The 21257-nt window shown below is 54.9% G+C and overlaps 3 protein-coding genes and 1 long non-coding RNA gene across 6 annotated transcripts; 2 read left to right on the top strand and 2 right to left on the bottom strand.

Moving 5' to 3' along the window:
• Window positions 1-185: 185 nt before the first annotated feature.
• Window positions 186-2095, bottom strand: LOC121499741 (histone H2AX). Its single transcript, XM_041770794.1, has one exon. The coding sequence runs from the start codon at window positions 1411-1413 to the stop codon at window positions 982-984; it is 432 nt and encodes a 143-aa protein (XP_041626728.1). The 5' UTR covers window positions 1414-2095; the 3' UTR covers window positions 186-981.
• Window positions 2096-2237: 142 nt separating this feature from the next.
• DPAGT1 (dolichyl-phosphate N-acetylglucosaminephosphotransferase 1) lies at window positions 2238-6786 on the bottom strand. Its single transcript, XM_041770790.1, has 9 exons — window positions 6413-6786; window positions 5987-6107; window positions 5600-5813; window positions 5200-5346; window positions 4102-4186; window positions 3567-3755; window positions 3166-3253; window positions 2850-3005; window positions 2238-2767 (listed from the first exon to the last, which is right to left on the bottom strand). The coding sequence occupies exons 1-9, from the start codon at window positions 6571-6573 to the stop codon at window positions 2702-2704; spliced, it is 1227 nt and encodes a 408-aa protein (XP_041626724.1). The 5' UTR covers window positions 6574-6786; the 3' UTR covers window positions 2238-2701.
• A 321-nt stretch (window positions 6787-7107) lies between these two features.
• LOC121499742 lies at window positions 7108-9397 on the top strand. Of its 2 annotated transcripts, XR_005990224.1 has the most exons (3): window positions 7108-7397; window positions 7556-7784; window positions 9363-9397. It is a non-coding gene; the product is annotated as an uncharacterized LOC121499742 (long non-coding RNA). The 2 variants fall into 2 exon arrangements; XR_005990223.1 differs by lacking the exon at window positions 9363-9397 and having other exon boundaries at window positions 7117-7397; window positions 7556-7866.
• Window positions 9398-11370: 1973 nt separating this feature from the next.
• On the top strand, window positions 11371-20889 carry C2CD2L (C2CD2 like). 2 transcript variants are annotated; one of them, XM_041772579.1, is made up of 14 exons: window positions 11371-12306; window positions 14247-14342; window positions 14712-14831; window positions 15002-15112; window positions 15205-15321; window positions 15415-15526; window positions 15669-15777; window positions 16549-16613; window positions 16705-16832; window positions 16924-17098; window positions 17787-17888; window positions 18009-18145; window positions 18233-18518; window positions 19785-20889. In XM_041772579.1, the coding sequence occupies exons 1-14, from the start codon at window positions 11953-11955 to the stop codon at window positions 19994-19996; spliced, it is 2124 nt and encodes a 707-aa protein (XP_041628513.1). In that variant the 5' UTR covers window positions 11371-11952; the 3' UTR covers window positions 19997-20889. The 2 variants fall into 2 exon arrangements, with proteins under 2 accessions (XP_041628513.1, XP_041628514.1); XM_041772580.1 differs by having other exon boundaries at window positions 11377-12306; window positions 18012-18145.
• Window positions 20890-21257: the final 368 nt, after the last annotated feature.

The following is a 21257-nucleotide window of genomic DNA, read 5'->3' as shown; positions in this document are numbered from 1 at the left end:
ACAACAAATGGGCACCCAGTTAAGTGGGGGAGAAGCCTAGGACTTGTCCCTGCCCAGCTAGCCCGTGTGTATGCCCCACAGGCCGGCCATCGTCCGAGTCCCCCTGACCCCCACTCCCTCAGTACACCTCCCGCCTACAGAGTCGTGGGTGTTACAGCTCGTACAGAATGACAACAGACACCGCGTTTTCTAAAAAACAATCCTTTAATAAACAAAATTAGTCCATCTGAAACTCCTCAATCTGTAGGGTCCTAGTCTTGGATGGGGATAGCTGCAAAATTCCAGTTCCGAAGCTGTCGGAGGCTCAGTGCAGATGGGGACGGTCGGGCCGGTGCTGGTACGGAGGTGCGTGGCCCGCGGAGAGGTCGCCGGAGAGAGAGCGGGCCGAGCGGCGGGGTTCGCGGGCCAGGCTGCGGTCCCCGCGGGCGCGCGCCTCCTGCAGTCCCGGGGCCCGCGGGGCACACCGCCGGCCCCCGCCCCTCCCCCCTGGTGGCAGGTCCCCGCGGAAGCGTTCGGCCCGAGCCGAGGGGGCGGCAAGGCGGACAGTGACGGGTCGTCCCCGCACCGCGGCGTCCGGAGAGTCCCGGCCCGGCCCCGGCGCGTACCTCAGCCCTGCGTCAGCGCGCCGAGCGGCTCTTCCAGGCGGCGCCGCGGCCTCCCCGCGGCCCTCAGCGCGGCCCGGGCGGCTGAGTCACTGGCGCCGCGGCGGGCAGCGGCGCGCCCCCGGCCCCCTCTGGGCCCCTGCGCGGGGCGAGCGGGCGGCCCTCCGGCCGGGAGGCGGCGGGAGCGAGGGCAGGCGAGCCCGCGCGGGGGAGGGGCGGGCCGGGCGGCGGCGGCGGTGACGACGCGGCGGGGGGGAGCCGAGCGCCGCGGCCGCCCGCCCCGAGCCCGACGTGGCTCAGCTCTTTCCGTGAGGGCGGTGGTGGCCCTTAAAAGGGCCTTTGTGGTGGCATGGGGGGCCGGCTGCGGCGCGGGCGCCCCTCAGTACTCCTGAGAGGCCTGCGTGGCTTTCTTGCCGCCCGCAGGCGCCTTCGGCCCCACGGTGGCGCTGGTCTTCTTGGGCAGCAGCACGGCCTGGATGTTGGGCAGGACGCCTCCCTGCGCGATCGTCACGCCGCCCAGCAGCTTGTTGAGCTCCTCGTCGTTGCGGATAGCCAGCTGCAGGTGGCGGGGGATGATGCGCGTCTTCTTGTTGTCGCGGGCCGCGTTGCCCGCCAGCTCCAGGATCTCGGCCGTCAGGTACTCGAGCACGGCCGCCAGGTACACCGGCGCGCCGGCGCCCACCCGCTCGGCGTAGTGGCCCTTCCGCAGCAGCCGGTGCACGCGGCCCACGGGGAACTGGAGGCCGGCGCGCGACGAGCGCGACTTGGCCTTGGCGCGGGCCTTGCCGCCGGTCTTGCCGCGGCCCGACATGCTGCGCGAGGTAGAAGAGCGGTGAGGAGGGACGCCTCGAAGGGGGGAACGAACAGCCGCCCGCCGCAGTCCAACTGCTGCCGCGCGCGCCCAGGGGCCGGCCTTATAAGCCCCCAGGGCACACCTCCGCGCCCTCCTGATTGGCTCTCTCCTCGGGTACCCACCTCCGGTTGGTTGCAGTTAACCCTTCAGTGACGCGTCACGGCCGAGGCAGCGCGCCCGCCGATTGGCCCGATTTGAAAACCTTTTGCCCGGGGAAAAAGGCGAGGAGGAGCGGTAGCACGCAGCCGGCCAACCACTCCCCGATGTAGCCAATCCTTGCGAAGGGCGCCAGATTTAAACGCTAGAGCTGGAGCCCAGAACCGGAAGGCAAAGAGGGTGGAGTCTGAGCTACCTCGAGGGCCTCTGGGAAATCTGTGCGGGCCCGGGATTTTTAAAGGAACGGGGTCGACACCACTCCCTTCCCTTCCTGGTCTGGTCATTCTTCTCTCCTTTTCTCCCTCCTCCCATCCTGCAGAGGGAAATGAGGGAGGGAAGAAATGGGAACCCCTCCCGCTGCTCCCCCTAAAAACTTCTCTTCGGCACCAGAGAACAGGCAAGTCCAATCTTAGGGCTCTCCCTGCCACCTGAAGTATGAGGATTTCAGCGTTTATCAACGTGTTCTATTTAGTCTGTTCTTTCTGTTGACTTCTTGTTACAAGGAGCCCACTGTGCTGAAAGAAAAAAGATGGGCAGAGGGATAGGCATCCTCTTGGAGGAGGTACCTCCACCAATCCTCCCAATCTACCCTAAAATGCCCAAAATATACTTACAGGAACGCCAAGAAAAAGACAACACTTTATTGTCACCACTGGGAGCACCTGGCCCCCCAATCTGCTCTTACTAATCAGAATACTTAATTTATGGTCAAATAATCAAGTGATCTTCGAGCCTGTGTCCCTCTCCCCAGCCAGGGTTCTATCCCCAGGCCCAACATATTCCTCGAGAGTCCGAGTGGTGGATAACTGCATAAAAGCACAGTATCCCACTTCAAGAGGCCGCAGGGATGGGATGGAGAGGGAGAGCAGCAAGTTGAAGAAAGCCACAGGCAAAGTCCAATCAACAGTCAGTACAGGGCAAGACAGGCCCAGGATGTCGATCACAGCGGAACGGAATCGCTAAGTACAAAATCTGGAGAAAAGTAAGAGGTGAGAAAGGCCTGGGCCCGGAAGCGTGCCTGGCCCAGAAAGAGGCAGGCCTGAGTCAGGAACCCTGCAGACTATGCAGTGAAGGGCAAGGATTGGGGGACTCAGACATCGTAGAAGAGCCGGACAAGCTGGTACCGGATGGAGAAGGTGACAGCACTGCCAAGGATCTGTGAGGAGAAAGAAACACACCAGAGTCAGAGCCATGGAGAAAGGGAGACCAGAGCCAGGAAAGCCCTTCCCTGACCACACCTGGAGCAGCAGCAGGAGCAGAGTCAGGTTTCTCTCATGCATGGGCCCAAGAACCTTAAGGAGCAAGTTGAGGAGCGTCATGTTGTTACACTCCGTGAAGGCACCATCCTCATTCTCACTCTGTTGCACTGTCACTAGCCGCAGGCTCGCTGCTACCTGGAGGGGCCAGAGGTGGAGAGAACTTCAACCCTGCTTCAGCAATGGGGGATCTGCTTCATGCTTCCAGGCTCCCCTTGGATCTGATGCAAGCCGAGGGTCCCCAGGCCCTGAATTCCGGATGGTGGCCTAGAGCCTTACCTCCTTGTTACCCTGTTACCTTTAGAATAAAGGTGCCCAAGAAAGAGAGGCTCTTGGTCTTGAACTTGGAATAGCTCATCTCCAGTTTGCCTGTCTTGGTATTGAGTCTGCAGGGGGAAGAGAGCTTTATGTGACTGGGCCACTACTCCAAGAACTCTCCACACTGCGGTCAATTAATAGGAAGAGTACCGAAAGTGGAATCAGACAACCTGAAGATCTGTTTCCGGCTCTGCTTACCACTGTGTGATCAGAGCTGATCAGATTATGTGGGTGAATGTGCTCTGTCATTTATAAGGGCTAATTGCACGGAAAGAGCCCTCCTTTGGGCCCACTCCCCTTACACAGCAGATGCAGAAGGCTGGCTTTACGCATCCCAAGTGAAAAAGCTAAGATGTCCCTTTTAAGCCCCAAAGTGGCTACCTGGGAATGCGGTGGCGAGGGCAGGGTATGATATGCAGGAGCTGAGGCAGTGAGTAGAGGAAGTTGAACACCTGGGGCATGAAGAAGAGTAGCATGGTCTTGCTGAAGTGTCCCAAGATGCCCACCACGGCAAAGGTCATGCCAGCAAAGTAACAGAAGGTATCTCCCACAAACACCCGTGATGGGTACCTGTGTGGGGGAGATGATCTGAGCCAGTGGCAGGAGGCACTATCAGTCTTTTCTCTCATATTACACGCCCTAAACCCTGGACTAGCCCTGACTCTAGTCCTGGCCCGGAGGAAACTCCAGCTCTTCCGACAAGCCTCCAGAACCCAAAGCCCTGAATTCATCTCTTCTTGGGGGCTCCACAGCACTTGTCTCTAACTGCAACTGGGTAGAGAGCAATTGAAGAATATTACCAACTAGAGATCCAGAAAACACTCAATACAGGTGTGCGCAGGCTTAGCGTCTCCAACAGGAGTTGGGTCAGGACCAACAGGACCATACTTGCTACATGTTCACATGGCCCACTTACCAGTTATGGTAGAGCAATCCCAGGGTGGTGAAAAAAAAGGGTATCATAAAGTAGAGGGAAAAGACGTGATCATCCCGATAATCACCTTTGGAAGCAGGGGAAGAAAAGGAAAGAAGGATGAGTTGATAAGATACTTCCCCCTGCATAACTGGGTCCTATTTCTGTCTCAAGTTCTGTCCCCAGCTATACTTTCCATCTCTTCCAAGTCCCATTCCAGAACTCACTACTTCTTTTGTGTTACTCAGGCAATTCCTAATATTCCACTTCATTCATGAACCCCTCCTAATACGAGTTGCTGTCTTCAATTTGGTTTAGATCATTCAGCCCAGGTTTGAATACTAGCTTTACTTTCTGAGTGACCTTGATCATGACACACTTAAATTCTCTCGCCCTCTGTTTCCTCAACTGTAAAATATGGTTCATGAGAACACTTGCCACGTTACAAAGTTTAAATGCTTTAAGAGTATTTTGTTTTAATAAGCACTGATATCCATCAGCCAAAGACCACCAGAAACACACCTGCAGTCAAAGCTGGGTTTACTGACGTGTAACAAGAGAGACACTGTAGACCACGCACCATAGGTAACCATGGGATGCCTCAGTAGGGAAGTATTAGGAAGATGTGTTATAGGATTTGTTTTGAGTAATTTGGGGGAGAAAGGAAGGAGGCAAAGTTTTGCCCAAGACTGGGTGCTGTCAGTGGAAGTAATTCTGTGAGCATCTTAGTTTTCTCTAAGTAGAACCAAGTTATCAGAAGGAAGCAATTGCTCACCTTAGCCAGAAGAGGGAGATCCTAGTCATTTTTGTGGGATGCACAAAATGCAGTTCTGGCTATACTCAGACATGTTTATGGAGGAATCTGGGTTTGCTTTACTCTATCATGGACATAGAGTGACCTCGTCTGATTGTGAAGTTCTGTGAAATTGTTTATGTTCAGCAGAAGACCATGGCCTACCTATTAGTGCCAATTCAGCTGTCAATGACAGAGCTGTTTTTCTTTACATTTAATCTTAATATATTGCTTTTATTTTTTCCTGAATTCCCCAAAGCCAGGTATCAGGCAGTTTCCTTAATACTCAGACTCCCAATCTCACCTACCTTCCAGCTCCACCAGATTGAAGACGATGATGGAAGCAGAAATAACTAGCGACTGGCCTGCCTCTAGGCCATTAATTCCTGCTAGGATATTGATGGCATTGGTACAGAACACTGCCAGCAGCCCCATGTAAACATAATACAGGATCCCTGGGGGGAAGAAGAGAGTAAGAAGTGTGCCATCCATAGAAATGAGGACTTAGAATATTCTTCTGAGAAAAGTGGTGAGGACAGAGGATTGGACGAAGGACCAACAGAACGGATCTGAGAAGACACAGGAACAAGATGGGGACACTTGGAAGAGAATCTGGAGCACCAGGAATGATGCTCTGCTAGATTATCTCCCAGGGTAAGGGTGCCCCAAAGTAAGGGCCACAGGGACGTCAGCCACAGGGCTACTCACCCAAGTCCAGATGCAGGCCAAGAATCGGCCGGAAAGGCTTGGGCACCACAATGGTCGTGTTGCCAAAGTTGGTGAAATAGACCATAAGAAGAGGTAGCGAGGCAGCTGTAGGCAGCAGCAGCTTGTGGCGCCAGCGCAGATTCAGTACATCGTCCGCAAAGCCCAGGAAAATCATGCAGCAGATGGCAAGGAGCGCACCTATCAGGGCCACGAACTGGGGGAGGCTCGGGCAGGTCACCGCTCAAGCCTACGCCCACATCATCTTGCAAAAACACCTGTCTCTTCGCTCCTTCCTCAGCCCCTTCACCCAAACCCTAATAACCACAACTCTCCCAGGTAGCTCCCAGGCCCCAGCCCCAAGCAACCGCCCCCAACTCACCCACTTACTTCGTGATGGGGGAAGGCTTTACACTGCTCCTCCATAAAACAGTTCAGGAAGGGGAAAGGGATGAAGCAGAAGAGGATGATAAGGAAAACAGCACCGCTGATCACTCCCTGGGACTCAGGGCTGTGGCCCAGCAGCAAAGGGAGGGGGCGGGGGAGAGGAGAGGGGGCGTGGTCACTCACTGGAGCAAGCATTACGGCAATCTACGGGGAAGTGGGGTGGAAGGGCACCAGCGCTGGAGTCCCCGATACACCCGAGGGTCCCCTGTACTGCAACATCCCTTCCCAGAGTTGGCCAGCGCTGCCCTTCGTCTCCCAGAGCCCGCAGCTGTCTGCGGGGTTAGCGCTGCGTGTCCGCGGGGTCAGGCACCCCAGGTCCCGCCCTTGCCCTGCCGGCCCCGTCCCCGGGACCCGGGTGCCACCGCTCACATCTGCTGCCGGCCGGTTTTGTTGAGGTCCTGGCCACAGAGGTGCGCGGCGATGAAGTGGCCACGGAAGGCGGGGATGAGGGTGACCGTGGCCACAAATCCCAGCAGCGAGCCGACCAAATTCACCAGCAGCGGCATCGGCAACTCCGGGAAGGCCCACATGATGACCAGCCAGGGGCCCCGCTCTGCCGCCGCCTCGGCTAATGGGCGAGCTGGGCGGAAGCCCGGAGCCCCCCGCGGGGAGGAGCAGCCGCTCGGCACAGGCTGGGTCCTCCCACAGCGGCCTGAGCAAAACCCAACTCTGAATTGAGGCGCCCCCAGGACTCCCGCGAGCCTCTAGCGCGCACCCTCGGCTGTCCCCCGCCGCACTTGCCTCCCCACTGTTTCCTCCCGGATTTTGTTCGCAGAGCCACCGGCGTTTTGAAGCCGGCGGCGGCCATTTTTAGTGCGGGCAGGCAGAGCGAGGGACGTGTTACTTTAAACCGCGTCCTTCACTCGAGCGTCCTCACCACGAGGGTGTTGGGAAAACAATTAAAGACAGACCAACCAAAACGGATACTTTGCTAACACCGTGTTAAAAGTGTATAGCCCAAAGCGGAAAAAACTCCCTGCCCGGTTCCAAGATGAACACCTCCTTTTCCCACGTGTCTGACGTCGCTTACTCCATGTTCCACGTCAGTTTTAGGACGCCGGCCGCGGGAGGTCCCGTTTAAAGGGCCAGGATCCCGCGTTTCCCCCGGGGTCCCTCGGAAGCCCGGAGGATGGCTCCGGGAGGCCGGGGGTACGGCAGGAGGGACGAGGATAAGGAGCAGCTCCCGCTGGCCCGGAGAAAACCTGTCGCCAACGTAGTCGGAAGCCGAGGTAGACGCAGCCTGGTTCCCGGGAACGCAGCTACGGCTCGGAAGCCGAAGTAAATCCTGGAGCCTAGGCACTTGAAAAGTCCCTCCCACTCCTCCCACTCCATGTTTTTCTTGTCCTTGATGCAGGTACTTTGCCTCCATCATCCCCCCCCCCCCCCCCCCCCCCCCGCCTTCTGCCCCCGCAGTGGCAGCAGTTGCCGGGCAACCCCGCGGGGCGCTTCCCCACCGTAGGGGCTGGCAATGCCCTCAGGTCTTGGGTTTAACCGCGTTCTCGACTTTCCTAGGTCCTGGATCAGTGCAAGGTGCCAAGCGCCCAAACCCAGGAGGCGAGGCTGTGGCGCGTTGGAAACAGCTGAGGAAAGCAGGCTCCTCCGCCCCACACGTGGCTTCTTCCTGTTGCCCTGAGGAGCTCCCCCCACTCCGGGTTCCTCATCTCGGTCACCGTGCTTTTGGCTTGTGGCACCTGTGTCCTTGCAAATCACAGTTCAGCTTCTCTCCTGTCTCTCAAACCAGGTGTGAAATATCCCTTCTACTTGAAGGCAGCTCTAATTAACAACAAGAACCATATATGTATGAAGTATACTTTATAAAGTAACCCCAGTAACATGCTTGATAGTGGTCCACCAGATTTTCAGTAACTATAATTGCACCGGTATTGTTTACCCATGTTCACGGACACGTGTGTGCGCATGCGCACATGCATCTGTGCCTCTTAGACGGGAAACTCCCTAGAGGCAAGTGTTTTCTATTCCACACAGTAACCCCGTGGGGCTAAGGACACAGAGCTATCTGTCTACAAGGCACCATCCCACACTATGAGTCTGGGTCTTAAAGAAAGATAAATGGCCATAGGAGCACATGGAGAGAGAAATTAGTTGTGACCAGGGGAGGTGAGTAATTACCTCCAAAGGTTTCAGTAGGTGGCAAGAGTGGAAGGGCCTCCCAAGTAGGGGAAGTGAGACTCTAGGAGCAGGTGGAAAGGAGGAGCTTATGGGAGCCTCAGAGGAGGCAGCATTCAGTAATCTTGTTGATCAGGAGCAGGCTGAGACTCCCTGGAGGTTCCAGGGACAGTGTATCTGTTTCCTTTTTTTATTAGCTGTTCAATCCTAAGAAATCTTCCTTCCTGACCCAGCATTGGGAACCTCTGACTCTTCTCCAGAGATCATTAGCCACCCCCTGACAACCCCCACTGGAACAGGGTTCAGAGGGGATTTCAGAGACAACACACTAGGGATTCTTCATCCAATATCCAGAACATGGTTATTGGGGAACTTGCATTATAATCTCAGTATTTTTGTTCCCGTGATGATAAATGCCCAGTTGATTATCAGACTAATTAGGAGAAACAAACACAGGACTTGACCACACTTGAAATTTTGTGCCTTTCCTGGTAAAAGTTGGAAGCATTTGCCTAAATGCTAACGCTGGTCCTAGAACTCATGGATCAGATGAGTTGTCAATGGCTTCTGATGGTTTCTTGGGTTGAGTAGACAACATCTGAGGTGTGTGTCTCCTACAAGGAGGCCCTGTGAGCAAGGCCAATCTATTGTTCAGTTGCATTGCCTGTCAAAGCCCATCCCAAAAATGTTTTACAGTGCCTAAGAAGTCCATGAGACAGCTTTGGATAGTCTGGGGCAACAACACTTGCAAGACCCTATCTGTGGCTCTTTCCAGGCAGTTGAGTTACTTTTTCCTTTTCTTCCTGCCTCTCCCCTATCAGTGTATCAAAAGTTGTTAGCTGAAAGCAAGCCCCAAGATCTCCCATTTCATTCCATTGAGATGGCATGAGTTTTCAAGATGCAAAAAATATAGAAACTCTTCGTGTTGGCATGTATAATGGAATATTTTGTTAGACTTCTTAAAATTACAAAGAATTTACTAATCCCTACTATATTTGTGTGAAACTCTTTAAGTACTGGGGGACACAAAGTGATATAAATGTACTCCCCCCCACACACAAAGAATCTGCTTTAGCATATTAAAGCACCTTGGTTAAATATGAGGGAAGAGAGATGAATCTTTCATCTTTGAAAGGCAGGGTCCTCACTTTTTTTTTTTTTTTTAAGATTTTATTTATTCATCTTATTTTAGGGGAGGAGAGGAAGAGAATCCCAAGCTGACTCCACCCTGAGCACAGAGCCTGACATGAGGCTCAACCCTACAACCCTGAGATCATAACCTGAGTCAAACCCAAGACTCAGGCTGAGCCACCCAGACACCTCGACAGGGTCCACATTCTTTTTTCTTTTTTAAGATTTTTTTTTTTTTTTTGAGAGAGAGAGAGAGAGCATAAGCAGTGGGAGGGGGAGGGGGAGAGGAAGAGAGACAAGCAGATACCCTGCTGAGTGGGGAGCCTGACATAAGGCTCCCAAGATCCTAAGATCATGACCTGAGCAGAAGTCAAACATTTAGCTGAGTGAGCCATCCAGGCATCCCAATAGAGTTCCCACCCCTAAGCAGCTTCTTAATGAGTGGGAAAAGCAAACATGAACAACCAATTAAAGTATGGGAGAGAATGAAGTAACTGCTAGAGATCTAAGTAACAAGTGGAAGGAAGAATAGTGGAACTAACTAGGGAGACTCGTGAAACTAAATTGTGAAGCAATGTCTGGCAGGACAGGATCAAGTGCTCAGCAGAGGAGTTGAGGAAGTAAATCCATGAACTCAGAGAACTGAGATCCCTGGGAGGTTGGAGGGGTTCCTGAAGAAGAGTTCTTGGGGAAGCAGGTCTGCATAGTAAAACTTTGCATCTAAGTTACTTCTTATATAACCTGCTTCCCTAGTTCTAGCTCTTAGCCCAGTGACAGTTTCCTCCTGGGTCTGGCCCTGAGTTCTTTCCTCCCTTCATTTCATGTCTTTTCCTCCCCTTATGATTAGAAACCCTCATTCTAGGGGTAGCTGGCTGGCCCAGCCGGAAGAGGATGTGACTTTTTTTTTTTTTTTTTTGAGGGTGTGACTCTTGATCTTAGGGTCATGAGTTTGAGCCCCACATTGAGTGTAGGAACTACTTAAGAATAATAATAATAAACTTTGAAAAAAACCTGTGCTAGGAATCTTCCATTATTTTTGGCATCCAGTGACCATAGCAGGGCAGGGCCATAGTAAGGCTGGTCCATCACCAACCATCTCCCCATCATTCCTTAGAGTGAATCCCTAGCATCCCAGTCTACCCCACCACCTCCTCTGGCTCAGGAGCCTTGTGGCTGACCTGCCAGATTCTGCCTAGATCTGCAACCCCACACTTTAGGAGGCATTGTTTATTCCCAGGTACTCATTCCTTGGACTGGATTGGGGAGAGAGCTTAATACCTTCCCTGTTACCTCTCTGTGTGCTGAACACTTTGCACTTAGCTGGAGAAGATGGGCCTCTTGGGGAATGGGGGTTTCTTTGAATCTTGTTGCAAGCATTTCCTTCCCCTTCTTTCAGAAGGAAATGACAAGCCCCTGTCCTATAGGGATGGAATCTACTCCCTTAAATCTAGGAAAGGGGATGGATCCTGAGACCAGAGTGTATCTATAGCATCATTTTGTGTGTGCTTGCTGGGATATCACATATTTGGATGGCGTCACATATTTTGGCCAAATGTATTGATAGTCCACTGCTACACTGCCAGCTCCCTTCTCATTACCACCTCTTCTACACGTGCTCCATAGGCAGGAGCTGTTACTATGGAAATACATTATTTTTAAAAACAGAAGCAGCCCCAGGCTTGGGAAATCTCTCCAGAACAAACCCACACTAGCAAGGAGGTTAATAGGGTGTTCCTGAATCCTAGCTTCTAATGGAGGGGAGGTGGTGGCAGTGGAGGGGGCTTAATGTTCCACGTTCTATTCTGAGGCTCTACCAGGTTCAGGTTCTTTCTGGTTGGCATCTCCTTGGACCTCTGCCAGGGACCTCTATCTAGGAGGGATGCTCTGCACCGACTTAACCAAGGTCTAGCTTAGGCCAAGAAATGGGAACCAAAGAAGCTGTTGAACCTGGGGGTGTTGAGAGAAGGGGGCGACGTCCTTCTTAACCTCACACGCGTCCGAACTATAGAAATCTAAGCTGCGCAAGGGAAATCAGAGGCCGTATCTCAAGTGCGTGAAGCCACTCTAGCGGTGAGCTCTGGGGAAGGGGTGTACCCCGACTTCGGTACGGGGCGGTGTGGTCAAAGATCCCGCCTCTTTTCAACCCCGGAACCTCCTCCCGTCTGGGTCGTCCTCCCGCCCTCCTCGGAGCGCCGGAGCCCGGAGCTCGCCAAGCCCCGCCCAGCGCGGGTGCGGCTCCTTTAAGGGCGGGTGGGGGCGGGGCGCCGGCCGTGTTGTCAGTGTCAGCTTTGCGCACGCAGCCCTTCCGGAGCCGGTGCCGGTCCGCGAGCCCCCACGTCTCTGCAGACGAGTCCCCGCCCGGGTCCGGCAGGGCCGGCGCCGTGGGAGGAGTCGGGCGCTGGCCGGAGACTAGCCCGGGTCCGCCTGCCGGACCGACCGAGGCGGGACCGCGCGGAGAGGGGCCCCGGCGTCGCGACCCCCCAGGACTCCTGTCCTCCATCTGTGGCACCCGCTAGTTCCGGACACTCAGCCCCGCGGAGCCCCCGAGCCCGCGCGCCCAGCCCCGGGGGAGCCCGCCCCCGCCCCGCGGCCCGCCCGGGCCATGCTCCCCCGGGGCAGCGGCTGAGCCCGGACCGGAGCCCGCGCGGAGCATGGATCCGGGCTGGGGACAGCAGGACGTGGGCTGGGCGGCCCTGCTGGTCCTCTTCGCCGCCTCGCTGCTCACGGTGTTTGGCTGGCTGCTCCAGTATGCCCGGGGCTTGTGGCTGGCGCGGGCCCGCGGGGGCCGGGGGCCGGGACCCGCCTTCGCCGCCGAGCCCGCGGGCTCCCTGCGGGAGCTGGGCGTGTGGCGCTCGCTGCTGCGGCTGCGGCCGAGTCGGGCCGGCGCCCCCGAGGAGCCAGGCGTCCGGGGCCTCCTCGCGTCGCTCTTCGCCTTCAAGTCTTTCCGAGAGAACTGGCAACGGGCTTGGGTGCGAGCGCTGAACGAGCAGGCCTGCAGGGACGGGGTGAGTTGGACAGGAGCACCTAAGTGGTCCTCTCACTCAGCCTTTCCTTCAGGGGAGGGAGGGAGGGACTGCTAATGCCTGGAGGGTCAGATGGGGGTGGGGACCAACTGGAGAACCCTATGCCTTCTCTTCCCCTCCGAGATTACAGAAAAGGGTGCAGGTGAGGCTGGAGGTGGTAGAAATCTAGCCAGGTCCCAAATCCTCTATTCTGTGCTGGAGGTACTCTCTGGCTCCAAACCCAAGCACAAGTTGCTGTTCTCATAGCAACGCTAATCCCAGGGCCTGAGGGCACTTCCGTGTAGCTGGGTGCTGGTTGTGTTGGGGGAACCGGGATACAAGGGAAACAGGTGCACCTGCAGAAGGAATTTGCCTGGTCCTCATGCCACCATACCCAGTTAACATTTCACGCCCCAAATCCCTGGTCTGATTAGGCAGATAGATCCCCAAGCCCTTAGTAATTTCACTGATACAGACTAACACATCCTTCTTTTTGCTGACCTGCCGCATATATACTAAGGAAAAGGTGTTGAGGTGGAGAGCAGATCAACAGTCCATGCTCTTCTCAGTAGATGACCCTTAAGGGTCAGTCAGAAACCAGCCCAGCCTACTTCCTCCCATTGCACCATGGGCATCTGGTCTCCCAGGAAGTAGGGCAGGAAGCGTGGTCATAAGACTGAGGTGGGGTGGGAGGTAGAGGCCTCCCTGTCATGGGGCCCTCTCCCATCCTGGCCCAGTAATCTGTCTTCACCCTCACTGTCTATCAGCCCCCTGCTCAGAGGGTTCAGCATCTCCAGCTCCCACTAGGGCTCTACTCTACTAGCTCCCCAGATGCCTGGAAGCAGAAGTGGCCACACAAGAAGTTGCTCAGTCTCCTCTGTCCAGCTAGGCAGCAGAAAGCCAGATGGCATCTGTTAATTTACATCTTGAACTCATCCCTCCACCCAGTTCTCCCTGTACCTTGTCCCTAGGTCAGGAGACTCCTCAGGGCAGCTGACTCAGCCGGACATTGGCCTCCCTTGCTGGGGGTGGGGAGTTTGGGGTTCCAAACCTCTATGTCCCCATCTTGCTGTGCCTGGCCTTCAAGCCAGCTACAGGAGCGGAGAAGTTGGGACTCCCTGTTCTGCCAGGAATATAAGCCCTGCGAATTTGTTTCTTCCCACCCCAATCCCAAGGAAGGGCTGTCAGCTCAGCTTTTGCCCCCTCCTCAATTCTTCTTCCGATTCTGCCCTCTGGATGGTGCTTTGGTAGGCTTTTTCCACTGCCTTGTAGGAATTAGGAAGCTCTTTCAAGACCTAAGCTAAGCAGCTTTCTGCTGCCTAATACCACCCTGCTATCTGCCCTGAGGATTTAGCTAGGCCCCGGACCCTTGAGCTCTCAGAGCTTGCTTTCTGTCCCAGTCCCTCTAGTAAAGTTTCCCAAGGCCATGCTGAGCTAGTCTTCAACCCCAACAGTATGGATAGGGTCATACCCTCGAGCCTCCGCATCCTCTTTATCTGGAGGAAGTCTCATTTCTTCAGCTCTTGTCTTGAATAAGTGGCCCTGCTGTCTTTACCCTTAGCTCAGCAGTGTTGCTCTCTTCCCGGTTATATGTACATAGCAACCAACACCTTTTTTATTTTTTTCCCTGTGCACACCTTTCTTTGAGGGTAGGTTGGAGGGATGAAAGGGAAGGTCGGGGCAGAAATCTAGGGTCTTCCACTCAAGGTAAACTGGTTTTTGAGGTGTTCTAGCTCCCTCGTTCTCCCTAGCAACTGCAGGCACCAGAGAGGTGTGGTTCTAGGGGAACACTTCCTGTCCTAAAGCTCTGAGCCAAGGAGGGGCCAGAAGCCAGCCTGCAGCTGAGGCCTCTGCAGTGCCAGGGCACGGCCAGCAACTGAGCAGACCAGTCCTGTGGGGGGCAGCTCCAGAGACCTGATCCTGTGTCCACATTACTCCCTCAGAGTTCCATCCAAATCGCCTTTGAGGAGGTGCTCCAAGTCCCACCCAGAGCCAGCATTAGTCATGTGACCTGCGTAGACCAATCGGACCGCACCATGGTAAGGGTTTGATGGGCACTGTCTTCTATGGGACCTGAGGAGGGGCCCGGATCCCAAGAGTTCCTTTTAGTCTAAGGGCTTTTAACCTGAAATCTCTGAATGCCTTAGGGATCCAAGAACTGGCTTCAGGAGGTCTGAGAGTCCCATTCAAGTTACATGTGAAATGTAGCCCATGTGTGTATGTCTGCCTTTTTCTGGAGAAAGCGTTTGGCTTTTATTTAATTATTTTATGGGCTTGTGACCCCCAAGAAGTGAAGTCTTGAGTAAAACCATGCGGGGAGGAGTCTTTATAGGGCAGAGGGAAACAGGGTTGAGCCTCCTGCCTCCGCACCTGACCCCCTCCTTGCCTCCATGCCTTGCCTGTCTCAGGTGCTGCATTGCCAGCTCTCTGCTGAGGAGGTGATGTTCCCAGTCTCTGTGACCCAGCAGTCCCCCGCTGCCGTCTCCATGGAGACCTACCACGTCACTCTGACACTGCCACCAACACAGGTGGAGGGGGATGTGGGAAACCGAGTTGGGCAGGGGGCGGTTCAGGGAGGTTTGAGGCCTCAGCCTCTCAGTTTGCTTCCTCAGAATTGGGGAAGGGAGGGTCCTGGGGAGTAGGGAGTCATTGGAGGCCTGAGGCAAGTCACCCCAGCCCTGTTGTCCCTCGCCCCCAGCTGGAAGTCAGCTTGGAGGAAATCCCAGACCAGGGGCTGCTCGTGTCCTGGGCCTTTACGGATCGCCCGGATCTCAGCCTGACGGTGCTTCCCAAGCTGCAGGCCAGGGAGGTAAGGGCGCAGGGCTGGGAGGAAGAGGCAGGGCAGGGAGGCTGATGCAGAGATGGGGGCCCCACCTCTGTGTTCTCCTTCTCCTCGTGCAGAGAGGCGAGGAGCAAGTGGAGCTCTCCACTATTGAAGAATTGATCGAGGATGCAATTATCAGCACCCAGCCAGCCATGATGGTCAACCTCAGGGCTTGCTCAGCCCCCGGAGGCCTGGTAAGTAGGTCCTTGAAACAGATGGTTTGTATGCATCCTGTCACCAGTGTCCATGTTGGGATTCTTGTTCCCTTTACCTCCCTCTGCTCTTAGGTACCCAGTGAGAAGCCACCCGTGGTGCCCCAGGCACAGCCAGCCATCTCCAGACCCACCCGGTTATTCCTACGGCAGCTTCGAGCATCTCACCTGGGAAGTGAGTTGGAAGGTGAGAGCTAGAAGCAACTGGGGGAATGCCAAGGCTCTGGGTGTAGGTGCTCCCTGCCCTCTGCCAAGGGTGTGGCTTTGTTATTCCTCAGTGGCTTCCCATCTTTGATTCTGAGCATCTTCTAATTTCTGGTTCTTCCTAGGCACTGGGGAACTGTGCTGTGTAGCTGAGCTCGACAACCCGGTGCAACAGAAGTGGACCAAACCCATGAGCGCCGGTCCCGAGGTGGAGTGGACTGAGGACCTGGCACTGTAAGGAGTGATTCCTCCACCTCCACCCCTGCTCCCATGGGGTGGAAGGGTTTTGCTGAAGATCAAACCCTTCCAGCATAGTCCTGGCATGAATCAGCTCTGCTTTCAGTAAACTTCTGTATGAGCCCTGTTGTATGCCAGGCCCTGGCCTACGTCCTAGGGATACAAACATGACCAAGATGCACCCTCACCTCTGAGGCTCCAATCAAGATTTACACAAAGTGCTGTGGTGGGGGGAGATGAATTTCCATGGAGAAATAAAGATCAGCGTAGGCTTCATGGAGGAGGTGGCATTTAAACCACACCTTACAGCAAGAATAGGATTTCAATAGGCTATGACAGAAAAGCATTTTTGGCAGAGGAAACAGCTTGAGCAAAGGGAAGGGGGTAGTTTGACATAGAGAGAGAGAGAGACAGGGAGGGCAAGTGGGCCAGGAGGATCTGAGCACCAGGCATACTGAGCAGAGCCTTGTCCTGTACTCTGGGGAAAAGAGTATTGGTTTGTTTTTAAGTTTTATTTATTTAAGTAATCTCCACACCCAACGTGGGGCTCCCACTCATGACCCTGACATCAGGAGTTTTTCCACATGCTTTTCCAATGGAGCCGGCCAGGTGCCCCAGGAAGAGTATTTGGAGGGCAAGAGTTAATCTGATTGGAGCCCTTGTTCCATCTTGTTTATGTACGTCTCCCTTTGCCTCTGGCCTGTGATGAGTTTGAGGGTAGATTTCATTTGCTGACCCCCACCCCACCCCACCTCCTCTTGGCCACAGGGATCTGGGCCCCCAGAGCCGGGAGCTGACCCTCAAAGTGCTGAGGAGCAGCAGCTGTGGAGACGGTGAGTAGGGGGCAGGAAGGAGCTCCTCTGGGTGGCTTCTAAGTGGGGGTCTGGTTAAGGGCCCAGCTCACAGTGCTCCTCCTTTCCCCAGCTGAACTCTTGGGCCAGGTCACACTGCCTGTGGGCTCCCCTTCCAGACTACTGTCCCGGAGACAGGTATGCCCACTCACCCCTGGGCCGGGGAAAGCCCTGGGACTGGTGGCCACCATGGCAGTAGAGGTAAGAAGCCGAACCTGGGGGCAGATGGGAGGACACAGGGGTTAGGGCTGTCTCTGAGGCGCTGCCTCTTTGCTCTTCCACCCCTCGGCAGCTTCAGTATGAGGAGGGCTCCCCCCGGAACCTGGGCACTCCGACTCCCTCCACTCCACGACCCAGCATCACGCCCACCAAGAAGATCGAGCTAGACCGGACCATCATGCCTGATGGCACCATTGTGACCACAGTCACCACTGTCCAGTCCCGGCCTCGTGTCGAAGGGAAACTAGGTAAAGAAAAAGGAGCCTGGTTGGAGCCAGGGGCCCCTGGCTGCAGACCCATGTGGGACAGGGAAGGGCAAGGGAAGCCCTGATTCCAGCTCCTCCTGTATTCCAGCCACATCTTCCTCATCATCTTTGTCTCTCAGACTTCCCCTTACATCCCTCCTTTTCTTCCACTCCCTCTCCTGCTTCCATCCTGGCTTTGCCAGGCCCTCCTGCAGGACTCTTGCTCTTCCACCTCCCCTGCTTCCTCGCTGTCTTTTCACAGGTCTCCTGCCATCCTCCCCCCCCCCCAGCGCCCCCAACTGCCTACTTGTCCCCCGCCCCAACCTTCTAGCACCCTTGGGATCCAACAACAAATCCAGTGGCCTCTGTGGTACTTCTCCTACTCCCAGGACCCCTCCATGACATTTCCCCCACCTCTGGGGGTCCCACAAGGTTCCCCCTGCCCCCAGGGGACCCCTAGGTCATCTCTGTGTACTCAGCATTTTCATGGCATCTCCCACACCTTTGGTGCCCCCCCCCCAGCACTTTCCCATACTCCCTTGGTTCCTGTGGTGTCTTTTTGCCCCCATGGAATCTTATTAATCACCCCTGCCCTCTGAGTCAGCCAAAGCCTGCATCTCCATAAAGACAGTAGGGGGTGGGGGCCACTTTAAGGCACCTCCCAGCTCACTGACCCTCCCCCACCCACCAGACTCCCCCTCCCGATCCCCGTCCAAGGTGGAGGTGACCGAGAAGACAACGACTGTGCTGAGTGAGAGCAGTGGCCCCAGCAGTGCCTCCCACAGCAGCAGCCGTGAGTGGGGGATTGGGAGGTTTGAGTGTCAGCGGGGACGGGGGCCCCAGAGCCAAAAAGCCATTTTGCGTGGGACACAAGCCAGGGAGGAGTCAGGTTATCCATCCTCTATACCCCCAGCAGGGGAGAGCCACCTTTCCAACGGTTTGGACCCTGTAGCGGAGACAGCGATTCGCCAGCTCACAGAGCCCAGCGGGCGGGCAGCCAAAAAGACACCCACCAAGCGTAGCACTCTTATCATCTCTGGCGTTTCCAAGGTAACATGGCTCTGAGGAGAGGAGCTGGGATAGGGAGAAAGCCCTGATGGGTCACTCCTTCCCATTAAAACGTGTCCCTCCTGCCAGGTGCCCATTGCTCAGGACGAGCTGGCACTATCTCTGGGCTATGCGGCATCCCTGGAGGCCTCAATGCAGGACGATGCAGGAGCCAGTGGAGGTCCCTCCTCCCCGCCCTCAGACCCACCAGCCATGTCCCCAGGACCCCTCGATGCCCTCTCCAGTCCCACCAGCGTCCAGGAAGCAGATGAGACAACACGTTCGGACATTTCTGAGAGGCCATCTGTGGATGATGTTGAGTCAGAAACAGGGTCTACTGGTGCGCTGGAGACCCGCAGCCTCAAGGATCACAAAGGTGGGGAAGATATTGGCAGCCCACCCCCTTCTTTTATAACCAGTATCAGGACCTGGGTCCTACTAGACACTTAGGGGAATGGGATTCTCAACCCAATTCACCTTCTCCTTCCTCCTCTAAGGGATCCCAGAGTTCCCAGCCTGTTTCAGCCAAGCCAGAGTGGAGCAGGGGAACTTACTGCCTAAGGTCCTGGCCTGGATCTGACAGGCACCAGTGGCAGGAAGGGATGCCAAAGTATTTCCCTTTACCTCCATTTTTCTTCCTCCTTAGGTCTAAGCACATATCTTCTTTCCTCTCTTCCTCTCCTTTTTTTTTCTTTCCCTTTTTCGATTCTGCACTCTTACCTATGAGTAGAAGTCCTACCCTGGGTTGACTCTAGGAGTGTCCTCTTTTTTTCTTTTCTTTTTTTAAGATTTTATTTATTTATTCATGGGAGACACAGAGGGAGAGGCAGAGACAGAGGTAGAGGGAGAAGGAGGCTCCCTGTCCAGAGCCTGATGAGGAACTCGATTCCAGGACCCCGGGATCACGACCTGAGCTGAAGGCAGACACTCAACTGCTGAGCTACACAGGTGTCCCTAGGAGTGTCTTTTTGGCAGTGACACGTCTGGCCCATGGGTAGACGGCCATGGGTTGTGTTGCTTTTCTAACCTCTAAGGATGAGGGGCTTGCCTCCGTACATCTTTATCCCTCTGCCCGTGACTCTATCAACCACAAACGTATTGAACTGTGACCTAAGCCTGCTTCACTTCTTGGGATAATGAGATTCCTAAGTCCAAAGCCTGTTATGTCTGCATTTTTCTCATTATATTGGTCCTGAATTTACCTCCTTGAACTTTTCCAGCTGCACTGCTTCCTGCTCACATGCTGGCATCTGGTCAACGAGTCAGTGCCCATCCACCTCGTCCTTACATGATTTTATGGGCTTTTAAGAATACCCTCAGCTCAGCCTTTGTCTTTCTGTAGGAAAGAGGCCCCGTGGTCAGCCTGGCCTCGCAGAGTAGCCACCCCGTGACTTGCTCCTCAGCAGCAGTAGTCGGGAGTGCACCCAGAATCCCATGAGCACCGCCATTTTTTCCTCAGGAAAGATAAAAGGCATGTGTTGCCTCTCCACTCTTTCCTAAGGAAGCCTGGCTTTTAGGCAAAGGAACTGGTTCTGTTTTGTATCTTACAACCCCTCCACGCTTGGTCCTTCCTCTGCTCCCCACCTCACCCCACCCCTGCCATGCCCCTGTCTCTGCCTCAGCCTCCCCTCTCCCCCCACAGTGAGCTTCCTGCGCAGTGGCACTAAACTTATCTTCCGCCGGAGGCCTCGACAGAAGGAAGCTGGTCTGAGCCAATCACACGATGACCTCTCCAACACGACGGCCACACCCAGTGTCCGAAAGAAGGCTGGCAGCTTTTCCCGCCGCCTTATCAAGCGCTTTTCCTTCAAATCCAAACCCAAGGCCAATGGCAATCCCAGTCCCCAGCTCTGAGGGCCCTTTTCACCTCCTGAGCTAGGAGAGGGCAGGAGTCCTCTCTGATCACCCCCATTCCTCTTCCATTCCCCTTCCTGGATTCCCAACAGCCTGGGCCAGGGAAGCCCTCTGGGTTCCAGGAAGCCCTGTTCACCCTGGGCTGTGGGACCAGTTGGAAGGGTACTTGCAACGGGAAGCATGAGAGAGGTGGGCACCCGTTGCTGAAGACACGGTAGAGGGAGTGGATGCCTGGGAGTAAGAGGAGGGCTCTGTCCTAGCACGTGTGGGCATTCCTCAGAACCTACTGCCTGCTGTTGACCTTGGCCCCTCAGAGGAGTCCCAGGGTGCTCAGCTCCTCAAGCTGGTCCTTCCTCCCCTATTTATTCTCTTTTCTATTTATATGTGTGGTCCGGGACCCTCAGTGAACAGATGAGAGAGGGCATCTCTCCCAGGTGACCCTTCTTTCCTGTCCCAGGAGGGTAGGCAATTCATTCCCTTTGGGACAGGACTCCCATGTCTCCCTCAGGTCCCCACTCCGACCAGCACCAGTGTCTGCCTCTGGGGACATTGGCAGCTCACAGAAAGCCGGGCCGGTGCCCCGGATGGGGGGCAGGTACTCCCCACCTCCCTGCCTCCCCTCCTGCTCCTCATCCCTCCCTCCTGTTTATTACTGTTTTTGTACTTGATGCCTTCTCCGTGAGCAGTGGCTCTGATGGAAGGAGGGAGCCAGGAGCTGGGTGGAAGCCTTCCCCGGAGACATGGCTTCAGGGGCTTTATTAAAGACTGTGATGATGATGATGATGATGAAGCAAGAGTAGGGCTACACCTCTGTGTGTTGGGAGATGATGATGTCCATTGCTGTGTGATGGCTTGGAATTTAATTTATTAAATTAAAGTCAAATTGGAGTTTATAAACTGGACAACTGGTTATCCTTTGAAAGGTGAGTGAGAAGCAGGGCTGTGCTATTGGTGGGGTGGGAAGATCAGAGATGGGCTCAGGTAGCAAGGTGGGGTAGATGACACACATTGGGTCTGCTAAGAAGCTCCTGCAGGGAAGAAGAGACATTAGAGAGAAGATGGAAGATTGAGTCTTTGGAGGGTGAAGTTGTAGCAAAAAAAAAGTCAGAAAAAAAAATCAACTAGTACAGGCATTTTTATTCCTTTCTTGAATAGGCTGCTCCTTCCAGGATATAATAGAATCCAACAGGAAGCATGGACTCTGCATCTAGATAACCTAGATTTGAGTCTCAACTCCTCTAATTACCGTAATTACACTCCT

This window comes from Vulpes lagopus, chromosome 10, assembly GCF_018345385.1.
Source record: "Vulpes lagopus strain Blue_001 chromosome 10, ASM1834538v1, whole genome shotgun sequence".
In the NCBI taxonomy this organism is placed as follows: domain Eukaryota; kingdom Metazoa; phylum Chordata; class Mammalia; order Carnivora; family Canidae; genus Vulpes; species Vulpes lagopus.
The sequence above is the reverse complement of the archived record's forward strand: the minus strand, read 5'-3'. Positions and strand labels throughout refer to the sequence as shown.